The sequence below is a fragment of the Cavia porcellus genome, unplaced genomic scaffold, assembly GCF_034190915.1.
Source record: "Cavia porcellus strain 051 isolate PalLab524CR breed Dunkin Hartley unplaced genomic scaffold, mCavPor4.1 scaffold_19, whole genome shotgun sequence".
Classification (NCBI taxonomy): domain Eukaryota; kingdom Metazoa; phylum Chordata; class Mammalia; order Rodentia; family Caviidae; genus Cavia; species Cavia porcellus.
In genome coordinates, this window is record NW_026947502.1 from 26510205 (window position 1) to 26528679 (window position 18475).

At 49.0% G+C, this 18475-nt stretch overlaps 1 protein-coding gene across 2 annotated transcripts in view; it reads right to left on the reverse strand.

Annotated features, from left to right (window-relative positions):
- Sh3pxd2b (SH3 and PX domains 2B) overlaps positions 1-7772 on the reverse strand; it is a 105922-nt gene extending 98150 nt beyond the window's left edge. The window contains exon 1 of one of the 2 annotated variants that reach the window (XM_063230790.1): positions 7572-7772. In XM_063230790.1, the coding sequence (XP_063086860.1) occupies positions 7572-7646 (75 nt within the window). In that variant the 5' untranslated portion in view covers positions 7647-7772. The remainder of the gene's footprint in view (positions 1-7571) is intronic. The other variant, XM_063230791.1, reaches the window with a different exon arrangement.
- Between the last annotated feature and the right edge of the window lie 10703 nt (positions 7773-18475).

Below are 18475 nucleotides of genomic sequence, written 5' to 3' on the forward strand. Positions count from 1 at the left end.
TCTGCAATGTGCAGGAGAGTGGGGTGCAGGGCACACCCCTAACCTGCACAACCTTTCTTGGTGTGTGACCTCAGGTACAGACCGTGCTGGCTCTGCCTGATCAGGACTGCAATTCCTCCCACCCCTTCCCACTGCAGGCACTGTGGGAAAGAAAGACCAGGGCTGGCCTGGCTGAGCAGGGAGCGCTGTAACTTGGAAAACGCCGCCCTGGTTTCCCTGACGGTTTTTCAAACTCATCACTTTCCACTGCTTCAGCTGACGGCTGGAAGCCACATCCCCAGACCTCCCTCTGAGGCTTGAGTGGGAAAGCAGTCTTCCAGGCGAGCGCCTGCCTCCAAGGGCCTCAGAGGCCGGCTCTCGCGGGCCTGCCTGTGGCGAGGATCCTTCAGAAGAACTGGGCGGGGCGGGCAGCAGGATGTGGGGACCTGTCGGAGCCACCGCAGCTTGGCACGATTTCTTTTTCAAAATGAACATTTGCTGTTTTGAGTTTTTAAAAAATTTTTACTAAAAACAGGACTATGCGTTCACTGTAGCACATTTGGAAAACAGAAAAAAAGCACAGACAGGAAGGAAAAAAATGCAACCTATATTTTATCAGCGCTATTTCTGGGCCCTTGTAGACATGCATTTCCACCCTTCGGTGGGAACCAGCCTGGGCACACTGTGCTACAACCAGTGCCACGACTGAAGGCACTGATTCTTACCAGCTGGATGGGACTCCAGCACGTGGGTTAATACATTTTATTTATCTTCTCCACTGATGGATGTTTAAATGGTTACCAACTTTTCATTAACATAAATGACACTATATTTGGATGTTCTTAATACAGCTCCCTGTTTTCAAACCCAGACTAGAGACTAGAATCATTTAAGCTTTACTTTAGATCTATCAAATTGGTGCCATTATTAACCCATTTTATGGATGAGGACGCTGAAGCACAGAGAGGGTAATGAATATGCCCAAGGCCACACAGTTGGTAGGAAGTAAGGATTAGAACCCAAGCTGTCTAATATTACTTCTCCACTCACCAGAAGCACAGATACAAAGCCTGAATGATGGTAATAAGTAATTCAAAGATATGATAGAGACACCTGCAGGAGCCCAGAATGCAAGAGAAGTAGGCTGGGCATCTCCCACTGAGATGACACATTTGGGGGACAGGGCAGCATGAACACTGCGATGACAGAGCACAGCTGATGAAATCCTAGCACAGCATCTTAAAGAACATTAACACAAAGAAGCCCTCTGCTTGCTGTTCACTTGGCACAGGCTGCTTCCATAATAGGCACCCACAGGAAATCAGCCACTTACGAAACCCCACCGGGGCCCTCAGGGGACACAACTCTTGTGCGCTATGGACACGCTGTAGGACAAAACACCACCCATGGAATAGGTCGAAATGGCTCTGCCTTGCTCACAGGCTTCTCCCAGCTGCAGCATGTCCGCAGGGCAGCAGGTAGGAAAGAGGCAGAGGTTTAAATCGCAGCTATTATCTTCAACAGGATTTTCATGATTACTCTTCACCGCATGCCTTTCAAACACAAGGCATCAGGTTCAGCATGGTCTGGAGGAAAACCTGACAACCACTCGCACTTGGAGGGGAATCTGATGATGTACCCATTTTACAGACGCTCAGGCAGCATGTTCACAAGGCACCCAGCACAGGGAGGATACATAAGTGGATTAAAAAAGAGCAGAGATGGAGTTCTGATTGAGTGTGGGCGTGCTCAAAGACTATCTCAGAAATTGCTGCACTCATTTTAAGGTAGAAACTAAAGCCAGGGATTACTTGAGCTGGCCAAGGCCACGCAGAACTGGAAACTAGATAAATCTGTCTCGAATATCCAATTTCTTTCCACTCAGGTTTGCTGCCCTCCCTGCCCTGCGGGTTTCCACTGAAGAGGCACCAGGAAAAGGAGGGGAGGAAAGCAGCTGGTGGCTGGAAAACAGAAGGCAGCTAATTTGGGCGGCAGATCCAGGTTTTGTTCCAGAGTACTGAGCTCATCAGCCAGTGGCCTTCCACACAGTAGAGACAAGGATATGAGCAACACCTAATACAGGTACAATCAACGCCTCCAGACTCGGCACAGTGACCCCAGGCTCCCAGCACCTGGCAATCAGCGGGGAGGTCCCAAGGCTGGCAGCATGGGGCCAGTCAAGCCATTACTGCACAGGCACAATTCACCTAGAGCCTCCTTGGAGGGCCAAGAGCTGAGGGCTGCCATGACCTGCAGGTCATCAATCAGGCTGAAGGAACTGTGATGGGGACAGCTCACAGTGACCCTGACATCTCCTATAGAAGAAAACTGGGACAGGTAGCATCAGTGAGCCACCAAGCTTACTTGGCATGGTGGTGGCCTCTTATCTTTCTCAGATAGAAGGCATCGAGTTCATTTCTGCAGGCAGGCAGTCACTCCTGGCGACGTGACCTCAAGCTCGTGCCTCTACTTCCCCGAGACTCCAATCCGCTCAAGGGGAAGCTGGGAACATGAATGTAGCTTCCTGAAAGATTGATATCCCCGGTCTATAAATAAATCCTTCAAATCAAGAGGAGACAAAATACACTCAAAAAGAGACAAAGGATAAAAAGCAGTTCACAGAAGAAAAGTCTCAAATGGCTGATAAAGGTGTGAAAAAACTATTTGGCCTCACTAGCAAGCAGGGAAACAGCTTGGTACTCAGCACACTGATACAAACTGAAGTCTGGTAAGAGTTAGCAAGGCACAAAGCAACAGGGACCCCCATAGGTAAACGCAAAGTGAAACACACACAAACCCCACCAGCTGTCTTATGTCCCTTTATGTGCAAGGAAGTAGCTCTAAGAAAGTTAACTGCTGGGCACATTCTAAAAGCCCCCACAGGAGCTTAAATAAAGAGGGATGTACCCATAAATGAAATACTACACGGTTGTTAAAAGGAACTAGAGATACCCGTATCAAACACAGATCTCAAAAGTGAGATGTGTTTTACAATTTCTAAAACTTTCAAGATATAAGATTGGGGGGCTGTTTGAAGGTAAAGATATTAAAAGACACTCATGCTGGAGTGGAAAGGACCCTGCTTGTGAATCAGTGCTAGGGGCACTTTTTAGGGTGATAGCACGGTACTGGACTGCAGGGAAGCTTGCTTAGCTCTGTGACTTACTAAAAAAAAAAACAAAACTGGTGAACTGTACACTTAAAATTACACTTCAATAAACCTGTTAAAGAAACCATATCTAGGGCTGGGGATTTAGCTTAGTGGCATAAGCGCCTGCCTGGCAAGTGCAAGTTCATGAGTTCAATCCCCAGTACTGCAAAAAAAAAAAAAAAAAAAAAAAGAAAAAAAAGAAAAAGAAAAGAAAAGAAACCATATCTAGCAGTCCGCATTTCCAAAGTGCGGGAGGATGGTAAGAATCAAATGCAGGGGCTGGGGATTTAGCTCATCGGCATAAGCACCTGCCTTGCAAGCAGGCAGTTGTGAGTTAGATCCCCGGTATCGATAAAAAGGAAAAAGACAAAAAAAAAAAAAGAATCAAATGCAGATGCTGGGTTTTCAGAGGAAGTAGGGTATGGTGTGGAGAGCATACAGGGGGCTTGGCAGCTAATTCCTTCCTTCTTCCTTTTCCTCACTATGTTGCTCAGGTTAGTTTCAAACTCAGGACCCTCCTGCTTCACCCTCCAGGTCACTAGGATCACAGGCTTGTGCCTGGACTAATTGTTTACTTCTTAAAAAGTAAAACTAAATGGATCTGAAATGCATACGTCAAACACAGACCCACAGCATTGAGCTGGAAGGCGTATTGATAGGTATGTATTTTATTTTCTTTCTGCATTTGTGTAGTAGAAATACTGGATTCATAGAAGTAAATACACAGAGAGAGCCTCATGCAGTGCCTGGCCTAGAGTGACAGATGCAACTTTGGCTGCTGCTGTGCCACTGACCACCAGCCAGCTCCCCTAGGTCTCGGAAGCGCTCCAGCAGAGCCGGCGGCTTCTCTGGGCTCCTGTCAGTGACTCTGTGCTAAACAAAGTGTTCTGTGTGCCCTGTCCAGTGCAGGAGACTGATGAGTCCAACAGGCCCCCCCACGTCCTCAGAGTCCTTCTTTTTTTGCCACTTAAGCTGAAAAACAACCAGTCGTGGAGTGACGCCCTGGACATCATATGAGGCCTCTTGTCATTCATCCCGAAACCCTCGGGCTCAGGGAAGCACTCTCCAGACGGGAACAGACGGACATATCACCTCTGTAAGGATCTGAGGCTCCGCAGGGATATCCCTGCCCCCCTGTGAAGGCGGCTGGGCTAGGGCAGGAGTGGGTGTCATGCTGTCATGGAGAAGACAGTTCCCGGTGGCCTAGTCCTTGTGCTCCATCTGGGTCATACAGCTCTCTAATGACACCCACAGCACTCAGGACCTGTTCCTGGCCAGGCAACGGAATGATGAGCAGACCACAGTGGCTGAGGTAGCTGCAAATGGGGAGAGGGGTGCCGGGGCAGGTCAGGACTCTCCAAAACTGACTGAGGTACTCTACAGCATCAGGACTGCGGAGAGGGTATGTGATGGGCCTGCTGGGCTTTGTTCCCCAGGCATTCATGTACTAGAAGTCTGATCCCCAGTGTGATGATGTGAGAAGTGGTGGGATCTTTAAGAGGTAGAGCCTTGTGAAAAGTGGTCAGGTCAGCAGGCACTGCGCCTTAATTCTTGTGGGACCCATTAAGTAGTTCCCGACAGTGAGTTGTATAAAAGAGCAAGACTAGCCCCTCCCTGGTCTCTCTGGCTTCCTGTCTCACCATGTGAACTCTTCCACTGTGATGTCATCCACCATGTTGTGACTCAGCCAAAGAGGGTCCTTACCAGAGCGCAAATTGGTAAGAGTACCCAACCTTGAATGCTCAGCTTCCCAAACTATGAGCTAAATGAAACCTCTTTGCTTTATAAAGTATCTAGCCTCAAGTATATTAATACAGTAACAGAAACTGGACTAATACCAAGAGTAACAATTAACCCCTGGACCCATTTTTGGTTGTGAAACCAAACTGGTGAGAAAGGTACTATTGGCATCCAGTGGGCAGAGACCAAGTATGCAGCAAAACGTAATGTTATAGGACAGCTTCTGGCAACAAAGTGAGCTGGTCCAAAATGTCAGCAGTGTTCAAGTTGGGCCACTTGATCCCAGATGGAGGTAACAGTATTTACAATTTGTAGAACATGAGCTCAGAGAAGTAAAGCAACCAGCTCAAGGGGATGCAGCAGGAAGGGGGAGAGGCCGGGACTACCCAGCTCCCCCACGCACACTCTCCAGAGTGGCTTGAGACAGGAAGGCATCACACCAGAGGCCAAGTCCAGGCCTGCCAACAGCTGTGCCCATGCCCTTCCTTCCAGGGTATGCGGGGTGGGAGCAGGGTTCTGTTGGGCTCAGACCCCTGGTTGTCATGGCAGTAAATTTTGTTTCTGCGGATGATTCAGTTTACCACTGCACCACCACTGCCCCTCATCTGATGAGCCCCAAAGGCCTGCTCGGAGCGAGCCCCTGAATCATAGGCGTGACTAAACTCACACACCGCATAACACGTCCTGGAAGAAACTCCCCCTCCCCCATCTGCTTTCGCCATGTTCCCAACCAGTGACCCGGCCACCACTGGCAGGCAGGCTGGGGCACAACAGTCACAGACTCTACTCCTGCCAGTCACTTGCTCTCTCACCAACACCCCGTTTTACAGGTGAGGAAACTGAGGCTCATGCCACACAGCTAGCAAGCTGTACAGTCGAGATCTGAACCCCAGCCAGTGTTTTAATATATACTTTTCCAGTGGGCCCCTTAAAGGGTCTAAAAGCTTAAAAAGATGCCCCTCAAAATTGTAAAACACGCCAAAACCTGTGGCAGGGAAATAAACACTTTGGCTCATCACCAATAATACAGCAGACTGCTTAGCTTTAGGAGCGTCTTAGTCCAGGGAGACCACGAGGGCATGGGATCTAGGAAGTGGTGTGGTTTGGTGGAATACTTTTTGGGTCCAACAGACCTGGATTTACCTCTGGTGTACGACTTTACCTAACTGAGCCTTAGTATCCCCATCTGTCAAATGGGTTAAGAACTACTGCCATGTGAATATGTGTGACAGAAGCGAGGGAGTGGAGGAAGAGATCCCCAGTCCTTGGTGGCTGTATCTATCCAGCTCACAGACCTGCTCGAAGACAGCATGGATTGGATTAGTTCCTCTCATTGCCATGTTGTGGAAACTGTCCCCGTACACAGAGACAACTCATTTAACTAGTCAACAGGCTCCAACAAGAAACCAAGATCTGGTAGCATTTTAAACAGTTAATGAAAAAAACAAAAGGTGAGGGATGATTTAGCTCGGCACTGGGCCCTGGAATCAGGGGGAAACTTCACTCTATTTCAAGATGCCACAGGTCCAGGAAATAGCTTCCCACGCCTGGCTCAGGGGTGAATAGCTGGCTGCCCAGCCAATAACAATACAGACTCCACAGCACACCCCTTCTCCTGGAGTGCACCGTGGAGTCCCAGCTATCTCCTTTCCAAATTTTATGGGCTACTCAAGGAAGGCACAGAGATCTGCTTTGTAAAGAGGAGTCCCTTAAAAACAGATCCTAGGACAGCTTCCCTGGAGGCGAGGAATGAATTTAGCTGGCCAACGCCCTTTTCTAGTCATTGTTCTGCACTTCTTTGTTAGGATTTTTTCCCTCCCTCCTTCCTGGTTAACTTCCCCAGCTTGCTCTGCCACTGTCCACTACTCCCTGCCAGACAACAGAGCCCCCCTTTATGGAGGGAGGTCTTCCCCAAGCCTCCTCTGGAGGCACTACCTACAAGCTCCAGGGTGGGCCCAGGGCCAGCTGAACCCAGGGACAGGGACCCCAAACTGCTGTGGGAACCACTTGTCACCTGCAGGTGGTCCCTGGGCAGATCAGGCACACCTTCCAGAAGGAGGGGAGGCCTGAACGGAGCTGTGTTCTGGAACCTGTAGCCTCTTGAAGCCTCAGTCTGCCCATCTGCAAAATGATGCTATGGGCCCATTTCTCAAATCCTTGGGCACTTCAAACAAGATTCTCGTTTTACAGAAGGAGAAGCCAGGAGGAAATTTTGGGACATTTTTAAAAGGAAGTTACTGGAGAGAGGAGGGCATTCCAATGATCGAATCCATGCCTCGCTCAGGCTGGCTCTCCCCGAAGGACCCAGCCAAACTTGGCAATTCCCAGAGGGGTACCTGTGGCTGGGCACTGCGGGTCTGGGGGCCTCTGGACCAGGCGGGGCGGCCTGTCTCTTCTCCCTTCCTGTCTCCCGGTTTTCTACACCGGCTGGGGTTAGACTTCTCCCCGGAGGAGCCGGACTGGGTGAGGGCGAGGGGCCTGGGGGAGACGGGAAGAGGGGCGCGGCCACGCAGCCAGCAGGGGGCGGCGGGAGGAGGGGCGGCGGGGAGAAGGGCCAAGGCGGAGGGCAGCGGTGGGGGGCCGGGCACCGGGCAGCGGCGCGGGAGGGCAGGGCGGGCCGCGCGGGAGGCAGAAGTTTGCCAGCCCGGGCCTCGGCGGCCTGCGGGGCGCGGGCGCGAGGGGGCGTGGGGCGCGCACTCACATAATGCTTGTTGGGCACTCGCCGCTTCTGCACGTCCAGCACTTTCACCTCCACGATGCTGCGCCGCGGCGGCATGGCCGGTGGTCCACGGGCGGGGCACAGGGTCGGTGGGCGCCGCGGGCCGGGAGCCGGGCCGAGCACGATCCGAGGGCCGAGCACTGGCGCCGCCGCCGCCGCCCTCCGCTCCGCGCGCCCTCGGCCACCCCGCGGCCGCCCCGCCCCCGGCACGCCCTCTCCCCGCCCCCGCCCCGCCCCCGGCACGCCCCCGGCCCGTCCCCCTTAAAGGGCCGGCGCGGCCCCCGCCGGTCACGTCCGGCCCCTGCCGGGCCTTTGTCCCACTGCTGAGGCGTCGCACCGGGAAGACGATGCGTTCGCCTCCGCCGTCCGTTCATTGACTGACAAGGGGCTGCGCTCCCACGTCGCTGTCCTTGGGAGCCGCAGTCCAGAGCCCGACTGGAAAGCCAGACTCCTGGGTTCCAACCCTTGCTCTCCAGTGCATGGACTCTGTGACCTTGGATTAGTTGCTTGACCCTTCTGGGGTTGGTTTCATCGGGTATTAATGGGCCCCGTGTCACTGCCTACCAACAGGAGCTGTCTTCAAGATTAAGTGCATGGAAGCCATTGGCAGTGTCCAGCCACCGTGTAAATGTTGGTCATTGTGAGCCCACCCCGAGTAGTAGGGATTCAGGGAGAACCAGGAACCCAAAGACCAGGTCTCCCGGGTTTGCAATCTGCTGAGATGGGGAGCGAAGGAGGTGAAAACCAGCAATAAATGCACAGGACAGTGAGCTAGGAGAGCAATGCAGCAAGGTGGGCTGAGCCTGAGCCACGGGCAGGGGGTGCTTGCTAACAAGGCCACTGATGCCCCACTCCGGAGGATAACTCCACGCCAGGCTCCATGCCTGTGCTTTTCAGAAAGTTGTGCTTGGAATCCCCAGGACATCTCCGGGAAGGGAGGAGGTGACTGATCCCATTTTACAAAGAACATAATCCACTTCTGCGTGAGCCAGGAACCAGGTGAATGAAACCCGTGTCTGTCTGGCTCTAGGGGTATCCAACAGGTTGGACAAGTGGGCTGCGGTGGTTCCACATTTCTCTGGGTACTCCTCTTAGCACTGGCAGGGCAGAGGAACTATCAGGAGCTGCTGGCCGAAGGGGTGACAGAGAGGAGCTGAGGCTGAGGCTGAGGCCCTGGCCAGCCTGCGCACAGCCAGGAAGTGGGGGCTCTTCCAACAAGCCAGACACTCCCCTCCAGTCCCAAAGAGCCCAGGGCTCCTGTCTACCTGAGTCTAAGGTCAGCTGTGGAGGGAGGCTGGGCTTAGCCCTGGCTTGGCCATGTGGGTGAGCTGGTGCTGATTCACTTTGAAGCCACCCCTCCATTTGCTGCTCTAACATCCTTGCTGGCCTGTACCATCCTGCTCTGACCCTGCAGCCTGGCAGGCTCCTTTGTCCTCTTGGCTTCTCCTTAGGCTTGGCCGGTGGAGGCCTGGCAAAAAGAAAGAGTCTGAGTACCTCCTCTGCCTCCCCAGCTCCCTTCCTGTAGAACTGTCCTTAGCAAAGGCCACCTTTCCTGTATGGTGTCTGAAGTTCCTGCAACCACTTTTGCATTGAGTATGACGACAGCCTTGCTGTGGCAAGCCCTGGGGATTCTATTACCCTTTTGTTTCCCTTAGTGATGTCCACATCTTTGTAAGCAGATTCTTTGCTAAACTGTCCTCTCTGACCCAATTTTTTTTTTTTTTTTTTTTGTCTTTTTTGTTTTGTATCGGTACCAGGGATCGAACTCACGACTGCCTGCTTGCAAGGCAGGGGCTTATGCCGCTGAGCTAAATCCCCAGCCCCTCTTTCTGACCCAATTTGAGGGTGGCATCTGTTTGGGACCAGAATGCACCCTGCTAGAGTGGGTCCTCTAAGGCACACTCTTTTCAGGCATCAGGGCTGAGTCAAAGGGTCCTCAGGCCTCATTAGAAAGGTCTATGATGGTGAAGGTCTGGCTTCTGTGTCCCTTTCACCTCCTCTGCGTGAGCCGAGTCTTCTCATAAGGCAGTACTGCAGGGTGCAGAAATGGGAAGAAATCTGTGCATCAGCTGGTTTTCTGATTTCCCAGAGAGGAAGAGAAATGTGGTCCTAGAAACCTCCACGTGACATATGAGTCTGATCTTCAGCCCTCCCAGGTATGTCCACCTCTCCTGTTCGGCAGGCTGGCCTTGGGGGTGGGGGGGGATACTGTCTTCTCAGCTCCTTGCAGCAGATACTCTGTGTGCCATCTTCCCCTGCCTGTCACCTTTCTAAAAGAATTATTACTGTGGAAAGTAAATGTAACATAATTTTAATGTTTCAGCCATTTTCAGCTGTACAGCTACAGTGGCCTTAAGTGCATTCACACCAAACCTCACTACCATCCATCCCCAGAACTTCTTCATCTTCTTAAAATGAATCTGCCCATGAGACACGAACTCCTGCCAGCCCCTGACAACCATGCTGCTACTTTTTGTCTCTGAGTCTGATTACTCTAGATGTCTGTTGTAGTCAGGGTTTTCAAGGAAGTAGATTTCATACAGGATACGTAATTTATGGGATTATTTTGTAATAGTCACCCAAAAAGTCAAATACAGAAGAATATGGGAGATCTGTCCATGAGCTAGAGATCCAAAGAATCCAGTTGAGGGCCTGGATCCCATGGCAATGTTTTGCACGAGCCCAGCTGAAGACCTAGCGTCTAAAGCAATGTCTCATGCGAGTCTGTATCAAGGATCTGCACTGGGAAGGCTCAAAGGTCAGTGGCGGAAGCTAGAAAGTCTGCACCAGCAGGATGAAGCATTTCTGCTAGTAGGCCAAGAGATCTCTGGAACCAATAAGAGACACTCAAGAAAAGGACCAGAGCTTCCCTGGAGACAGCTATAGCCATCCTCAGTGATAGTGAGGACCCGAGCTCCTCCAATGATGAAAACAGCCTAGTTCATATCAGGAAAGCCAGTGTGACAAGCTTCTCCAGGAGGATCAGCAGCACCATCTTCCCCTCTAATTTTTCTTTTATGCAACAATCCTCAGGTGGACCTTCACACCTAGCACTACACTGCTTCAGTTCAACTGGCTGTTATAAGTTTCCCATTAGTTAATCCACGACAGTGACTTGGTAAGTGAAAACATAGTTTTTGTCCTCATGTGTGTGGCTTATTTCACTTACCGTAGTGTCCTCAAGGTCCATCCAAGTGGTAGCATGTGTCATCATTTCCTTCCTTTTTATGGCTGAGTAATGTTCCATGAGGGTGTTCATTATGCACTCTCTTTGTTCATTGATCTGCCAATGGTCACTTGGACCGTTTCAATCTTTTGACTGTTATGAATGATGCTGTTATGAATGTTGGGATATAAATATATCTGCTCAAGTTCTTGCTTTCAGTTCTTTCAATGTGTGCTCAGAAGTGGAATTGCCAGATTACATGCTAATTCAATATTTAGTTTTTTTCTTTTGAGGAATTGCTATCCGGTATTCAATAGTGGCCGCACCGTTTTACATTGCCATCAGCAGTGCAGGAGCGTTCCAGTTGCTCTCCATCCTTGTGCTGTTTCTTCTGTGTGGCTCATTTTTTGTGGGCTCCTTTGTTTTGAGCCGTTGAGTGTGAGGAGGTATCTCACTGTGGTTGGATTTGCAGTTCCCTGATGATGAGTGGTGGTGAGCACCCTTTCATGCCCTTACTGGCATTTTACATTATTTTCTTTGGAGAAACGTCTATTCAAACTGTTTGGCCATATTAATCTTTTTTTTTTTTTGTCTTTTTCATTTTTATTGGTACCAGGGATCGAACTCACGACCGCCTGCTTGTAAGGCAGGTGCTTATGCCACTGAGCTAAATCCCCAGCCCCCTGTTTGGCCATATTAAAACTGGTTTTTTTTTTTCTTTTGCCTTCTTTGAAAATCTGTCTTTTATCTCCTTGATACTTGGGACTTTTCTAAATAGCCAGCATACTTTTTGGAGAAAAACTGAATTGTGGGCTAGTGACATAGGTTAGGTTGGCTGTTCCTACTAGAAAGACCCATCTAAACTCTCCTTGGGGGAACTGAGGATTATATGCCAAAGCAAATATCAGTCATCCGACTGATACATCCGGCTGTTACACTGCACTGGGTCTAGACTACTGGGTGCCTCCTTATGAGTCTTCTGCAAAGTCAAATTGTGGGAGGAACCCAGACTCAAGGAAGAACTCTAGTGGAAGAGAAATCCCACCTGAAATTTGAATTGTTAATTTAACTTGGCTTCAAACCAGTCATCAGCCCAATAATATTTCTGACATTTGGTAATAAGTGTGGTCCTGGTTATGGTGCTTTATATGTTTTCTGAATCATAATTAAGCCTTAATCATAAACCCTAAAAATTAGATACTGTTGTTTCTGTCTGCTGATGGAAATTTGAAGCTATGTGAAAGAGAGAGGGCTTCCTGGAGACCTCAAAGCTGGAATAAAGCAGGTATTTGAAGCCAATATGATTCCAATATCATATATATTGGATGCTGGGGGATTTGAGACAACCAAGACCATTCCATTCCTTGAGCCTTTGGCATTGGGTTAGGGAGCTACATAATTAAGGAACAATATATATATACAAAATGTGTGTCTGTACTGGGAATTGAACTCAGGGCCTTGTGCTTGCCAGGCAGGCACTGCACTGCTGAGCTATATACTTGGCTCCAAAATGTTATATTTGATCACAAATCTGTGTCTAGCACTTTCTTGGCCTCTTACCAAGGATGTGACTTCAGGCAAGTCACTTGACCTCTCCGTGCCTCAGTCTCCTATAAAGGCTTGTTCTGAGCTTAAACTGAGATAATACATGCAACACCTGTGTGTTATTATGACTTTGCTATTGGCTAAACTGATAACCTGCATTCAAATTCTCCTTTAAACTTGCATCCAAACTAACCTAATTGTAACCCTAATGCTGCCCTGAACTACATCTAGGCTTTCCTTGTCATGGCCATCTTTCTAGCTCCTGATCACATGTCCAACTTTTCCCCCTACTAGTCCCTCTTCCCTTGTTCCAACAATGGAAATAACTTGTCACCTCCAAGAACCAATATTTCTTTCCTGTGTGCCTTGGCATAAAGGTGTTCCTTTCCTCACCTTGTCTTGGTGACCTCTTATTCAGCCTTCAAAACCCAGCGTGTGTGTCTCTTATTCCAGGAAGCCCTGCTTCCCAGATTTTACTTGCCTTCTGGCTGCCATGGTGCCTTGTCTTACTCATCATTCTGGGCTATAATTTTTCCTCAATTATGTGGCTCTCTAACCCAGTGCCGAGGGCTCAAGGAACTGGAATGGTCTTATTGGTCTCAAATCCCCCAGCATCGAGCACAGGCCAGCACAGAGAGGCCACAGGCCACCAAAGAGATTATATGGGATGAATGAACCTATCTCCAGCTCCTTAGTGCTACGCTGCATCCTCAGAATTGATAGGACCTCCAGAATGGGCTCCAGTGCTCCTGGTCCCTGCCCAGAGATCTCTTCCCGTGCAGTTCCTGGGTTCCATAGTGATCTTGGAGTGCTAGCCTTTTCCTTGGTTGAAGTATGCAGAGACCCAGGAAGGGAAGGTCAGTCTTCCACCTTAGCCAGCTTGATTCTCTTTGAATTCCTGTTCCAAGAGAGCATTTTGCAAGCCTGAGAACTACACACCATTGTTATAGGTTGGATCTAGATATTTCCCCCATCATGCAGTCATTGGTAGGGCTTTTTCAGAGGTGGCTGAATCTATAATGTGTGATGCTGGGTTTAAGGGTGTGTGATTACTAAATCAGTCCACTGACTAGTTTGGCACCACCCAAATCCCTGTAGCCTGGTACAATATAAGGGAAGGAAGAGGTTTGTCTTCCCTTTTTTTTTTTTTTTTTTTTTTTTACCGGTACCAGTGATTGAACTCACGACTGCCTGCTTGCAAGGCAGGCGCTTATGCCGCTGAGCTAAATCCCCAGCCCCTTGTCTTCCCTTTTCATTGCTTCCTTTTGCTGTCTGCTACTGCCATGAACTGTTGTCCCTCTGCCATACCACTTTGCCTTGGAACCAGTCAATTATGGACTGAAACCTTTACAAACTATGAGCTAAATAAACCTTTCCTCCTTTAACTTTGGGTGTTGGGTATTTTGTCTCAGCAATGAGAAAAAGGTAGCTAAGACAGAATTTGGTATTAGAGAAGTAGGATCATTGCTGTGACTGTACCTGACTGTGTGGTTCAGGAGCCTTTTGAGAATGGCTTGTGGAAAGAGTTAGGAAAGGTTGAGAGATGCCAGCTTAAGTAGAGCTGGACACCTGAGGCTGTACTATCTAAAAGATTCTGATAAGAGCTCAGAAGACTTGAATACCTATAGAAATGTTGTTGGTAAAGACCAGGCTTAGGAGGTTTCTGCTGGGAAGAAGGACTGTGTCAGCTGTTGGACTACGGAATGTGTGTTATGGCTTTGCAAAATGATTGTCTGCATTTTGATTATGTCCAGACTAAGGGCAATATACAAATTAATCTTGCAGAATAAATTTTAAAATTTATGAGGTGGTGGCATGGCTGCTATTCGGGGCCTGCCACCAGATTTAATGCTGAGAACCAGGAGCAAAATGCCAAACAGAATGATTTAAAAAGTTGTGAATTTGGCCAGAGAGGAAGCTCCAATTAAGATGCAACAGAGAAGAAATTGGTCACTGAAAAGGAAAAGCAAGAAAAAGTCAAATATTTCAGAAGAAAACAATAGAAAAAATGGCCTGAGAACATCACGGGAGCCAGCATGATTCCACCCTTTGCAGCCTTAGAGTTGCAAATGCAAAGGACTTTTCTTTGAAAGGGATAGTCCCAGAGCACCATGTTCCAGAATGATGGCAACTTAGGGAATTTGTTTCTCAGGATTGGGTTCAGAATGCTCAGCAGTCCAGGCACTCAACCCCTACAACCAACAGTGAGGGAAGCCTGGCTACTGCTTCAGCTGGCAGCAGACCTTGGCATCATTTATGTGGCACTGGTTTTTGATGCATGCAGAATGGAAGAGTTCTGGGGTCAGGAAGGGTTCCACCCAGATTTCAGAAAAAGGCCTGAGAGGGCATGCAGTGTGGCCCCCGAGAGTGCAGTCTGTGAAGCTGTTCATGTGAAGCTGAAGGTGCATTGGAGACCCTAGAAGTTTGGAGATGATCCCCCAGAATTGGGGGGTCATCTGAGGAAAACTGCAAGGAGGGAGCAAAGCTGATTCAGAAGAGGAGCCATGGGAGCTATGACCACTGGCAGTGCCATAGGGGTGGAGTCACCCAAGCCCTTGGAGTTTACATCTTGCTATGAGTTACCTTGGATGTTGCATGTAGAACTAAAGGACTTAATGTTTGACCTGCTGGATTTTGGTCTTGCTTTGCTTCCATTCCTTGGTATCCCCCTATTTGTACCTTTTGGAATGGTAATGTCTCTCTTTTGCCATTGTATTAGAAGTGTTTAACTTTCTTTTCATTTGTACAGGGATTCACAGTTAAGAGTTTGCCTTACATCTCAGAGGACTTGGGGTTTGGCCTTTTCAGCAGTGCTAAAATTGTTAGGACTTTGGCAACTACTACAGATGGACTAAAAATGCCTTTTGTGTAAAGGAATGTACATGAATCTTTTGGGGAGCCAGGGGCAGAATCTTATGGTTTGGTCCTAGATGTCCCCCCAAGCCTCATGCAGTCACAGGTGAGGCCTTTTCCGAGGTGGATGAATCTAGAGTGTGTGATACTGGGATTGGGTATGTGTGATTACTAAGTCAGTCCACTGATTGGTTCGGCACTGCCCTAATCTCAGTAGCCTAGATACAGTATCAGGGACAGAAAGAGGCTTGCTCCCCCTCTTCTTGCTTGCTTTTGCTGTCTGCTGCTTGCCATGACCTGGTTCTCTTCTGCCGTGTCCCTCTACCAAGCCACCCTGCCTTGGAGCCAACCAACTTGGAACTGAAAGCTCTTTAAACTGTGAGTTAAATAAACCTGTCCCCCTTTACTTTTGGGTGTTGGGTATCTTGTCTCAACAACAAGAGAAAAGTAACTAAGACAAACCATCCTTAAGGCTGGAGCCCATGAATTGTAGAATTGTGGGTTGTCTCACAGTGGGCACCGAGGGCCACTGAGCGTGGATTAGGTCTGGACTTCTTGTGATTTTGCTGTGTCTTGTTGGCTGACAGACCATGTTTCTTCTAAACCTCAATCCCAAGGTCTGGTAGCCAGATCCAAGAAGCTGACATTGGCTCCTTTGCTGCCTCCATCGCTGGCCTCTGGGGCAGAGTTGACTTCTTTCCAGAATATGGGCAGAGCACTGGCAAAGAGATGCTTTTCCTCCAAGACTGCTGTCTGATTGGCTGGCACTGCAGTTTGCTCACTGTTAACATGGCCAAGCCCACTAATTCTCAGCAGCTTGGCACACAGGAGCCTGTGAAATAGATCATGGGCATGAGAAGCAGGACTTCAAGCACAATTTTAAATGCTCGGGCTTCAGGACAGAGCCTCAGGACAGGAAGAAGGTTGAGTGATCTCACATCTCAGTGGCAGGGGGAGGCCCAGCTGCCTCATTCTGGTGGTGCTGGGGATTCAGCCTAGTGCCTTCAAATTGAGCTACAGCTCTGGCCTTTTAAAAATTGTTTTGTTTGAGATAGTATCTAAGTTGCTAAGTTGTCCAGACTGGATTCTAACTTGTGATCCTTTTGTTTTAGTTCCCTAGAGTGCTTGAAATTCAGGCAAGTACCACTGTGCCTAGGTCTGAGCTGTTTTTCTTCCATCTTTCCCCTCTTTTCTGGCTGCCAAGTTTATCTTTGTAAAGAGAAACTCTGCTCATGCTTCCCCCACTCAGAAATCCCACTGGCTCCCACTGCCCGCAGGTTCCCGTGTTTCACTCAGTATTCAAGGCCCCTGCAGGCTGATTCCTCCAGGGATGCTTTCATGTCTACCTGCTTTGTGTTTATCAGTTTGTATCATTCTTTCCTGCCTTTTAAAGAGATACAGTGATACGAGTGTGCTGTGATGTAACTTCTGTTAAGCACTGGCTGAGTGTTATCTACAATACCATACATTTCATACCCACTTTCTACCCAGTATGCCCATATGAGTCCACTTTCTGTTGCTATGACAAAATGCTGAGGCTTGATACTTTATTATTAAAAGAGGTTTATTTAGCTCCCACTTTTGGAGGCTGAAAGTTTAAGGTCCAGTGACCCTATCTGTTTAGACTGATGAGGACCTCAGGGAGGATGGTGTCACAGGAGGAGTGTAGATCACATGGTGACAGAGAAGCCAGAAGGATTGAGGGGATAAGGTCTCTGTCTGTGTCTGTGTCTCTCTGTCTCATGCCTTCTGAACTAGGGATTGAATTGAGGAACTTCATATTCAGCTACATTCCCATTATTATTATTATTATTTTTTTTGTAATGGGGATAGAACTCACAACCTTGCAATTTCCAGGCAGGTGCTTATGCCACTGAGCTAAATACCCAGCCTCTCCCAGCCATTTTTTATTTTGAGACAAGGTCTCACTAAGTTAATAAGTCCCCCCGGGCTGGGCTCTAACTTGTGATCCTCCTGCCTCAACCTCCTAGAATTATAGGTGTGCAACACCTCACCTAACTCAGGCTTACTATTTTTTTTTTAAAATGACAACCTGATTGTGTTAGCCTCCTGTCACTGTGACAAGATAGCCAAGAGTAACAATTTAAGGGAGGAGAGGCTTGTTTTGGCTTGAGGTGACCTGGGGCTTTAGGTCATGATCATTTGGCTGCATTGCTTCTGGGCCGTGGGAGGCAGAGGCGTGTGAGAGGAGCACCCTTGGAGCCAAGCGCTCACCTCATGGTGAACAGGAGGCAGGGAGAGGAGGACAATGCTGGGGACAGGACATGTGCTTGCAGGGTACACCCTGAGAGGCCCACTGCCCCCTGAGGTTTCTACCACCTCCCAGTGAGTGGTCCATTCAGTTATGAACCCACCAATCAGAGCCCTCATGATCCAATCACTTTTCAGAAGCCCTCCTTTTGAACCTCTGCCCTGAGCTCTTTAGGGAACATTTTAGATCTCAACCATAACACCGCTGTCAGGGGGAACTAACCAGGATCCTGTGAGAGCATCACTAATCCCTCTCGGGGTGGTGCCTGCCCTCCTGTGCCTGACCACATCCTGCTGGACCCTATCTCTTATAATTCCATCCCCTTAACACTGCTACACTAGGGGCAACACCTCAGCTCATGAACCTTTGGGGTATAACCCCAAACCATATTCAAATCATAGCAATAGCTCACAAATCAGCAGAGTATTACTTTCCCCATTTCAGTGAGATGAGCAAAGCCCAGAAGTTGCCCAGGCCATAGCACAGGAAAATTGTGGAGCTGGGATTTGAACTCAGATCTGTCTGGCTACCTGCTCCCTATTCTTTTCACTGAAGAAAGATCCCCTTGGAGGACAGGATTAGTCTTCTTGATTTTGTCTCCACTCCACTCCACTGGGTAGCTGCCCCTCTGAACTAGTCTCAGTCCATAGCCAGGTTGGACTTTAACAAAGGAAAGTCGGATCTCCATCCCATTCCACTTTTGCTTAGGCTGCTTCGTGCCTTTCCACTGTGCTGAGAATAAAGGCAAAATCCTCACCGCACCTCAAGTGTCAGCAAGATCTATGTCATCTACCCCTGTCATCTCCTCCAGCTGTTTCCCAACGACTCACCATCTGGCACATGCTCCCTCCTCCTCCTGAAAGGCCTCTCCCTCCATTAGTCTTTTCCACCGTTCAGGTTTGCCTTGAATGCCATCTTTTCTGAGGCCCTCTGTAAACTAGCTGCCCCAACATGTCTTCCTCTCACCACCATTGCCATCTGTATCTCTCAGCTGGAGCGTCAGTGTGTTAACCACGGGCCTGGCGTGTCATTAGCTATTACCCGATACCA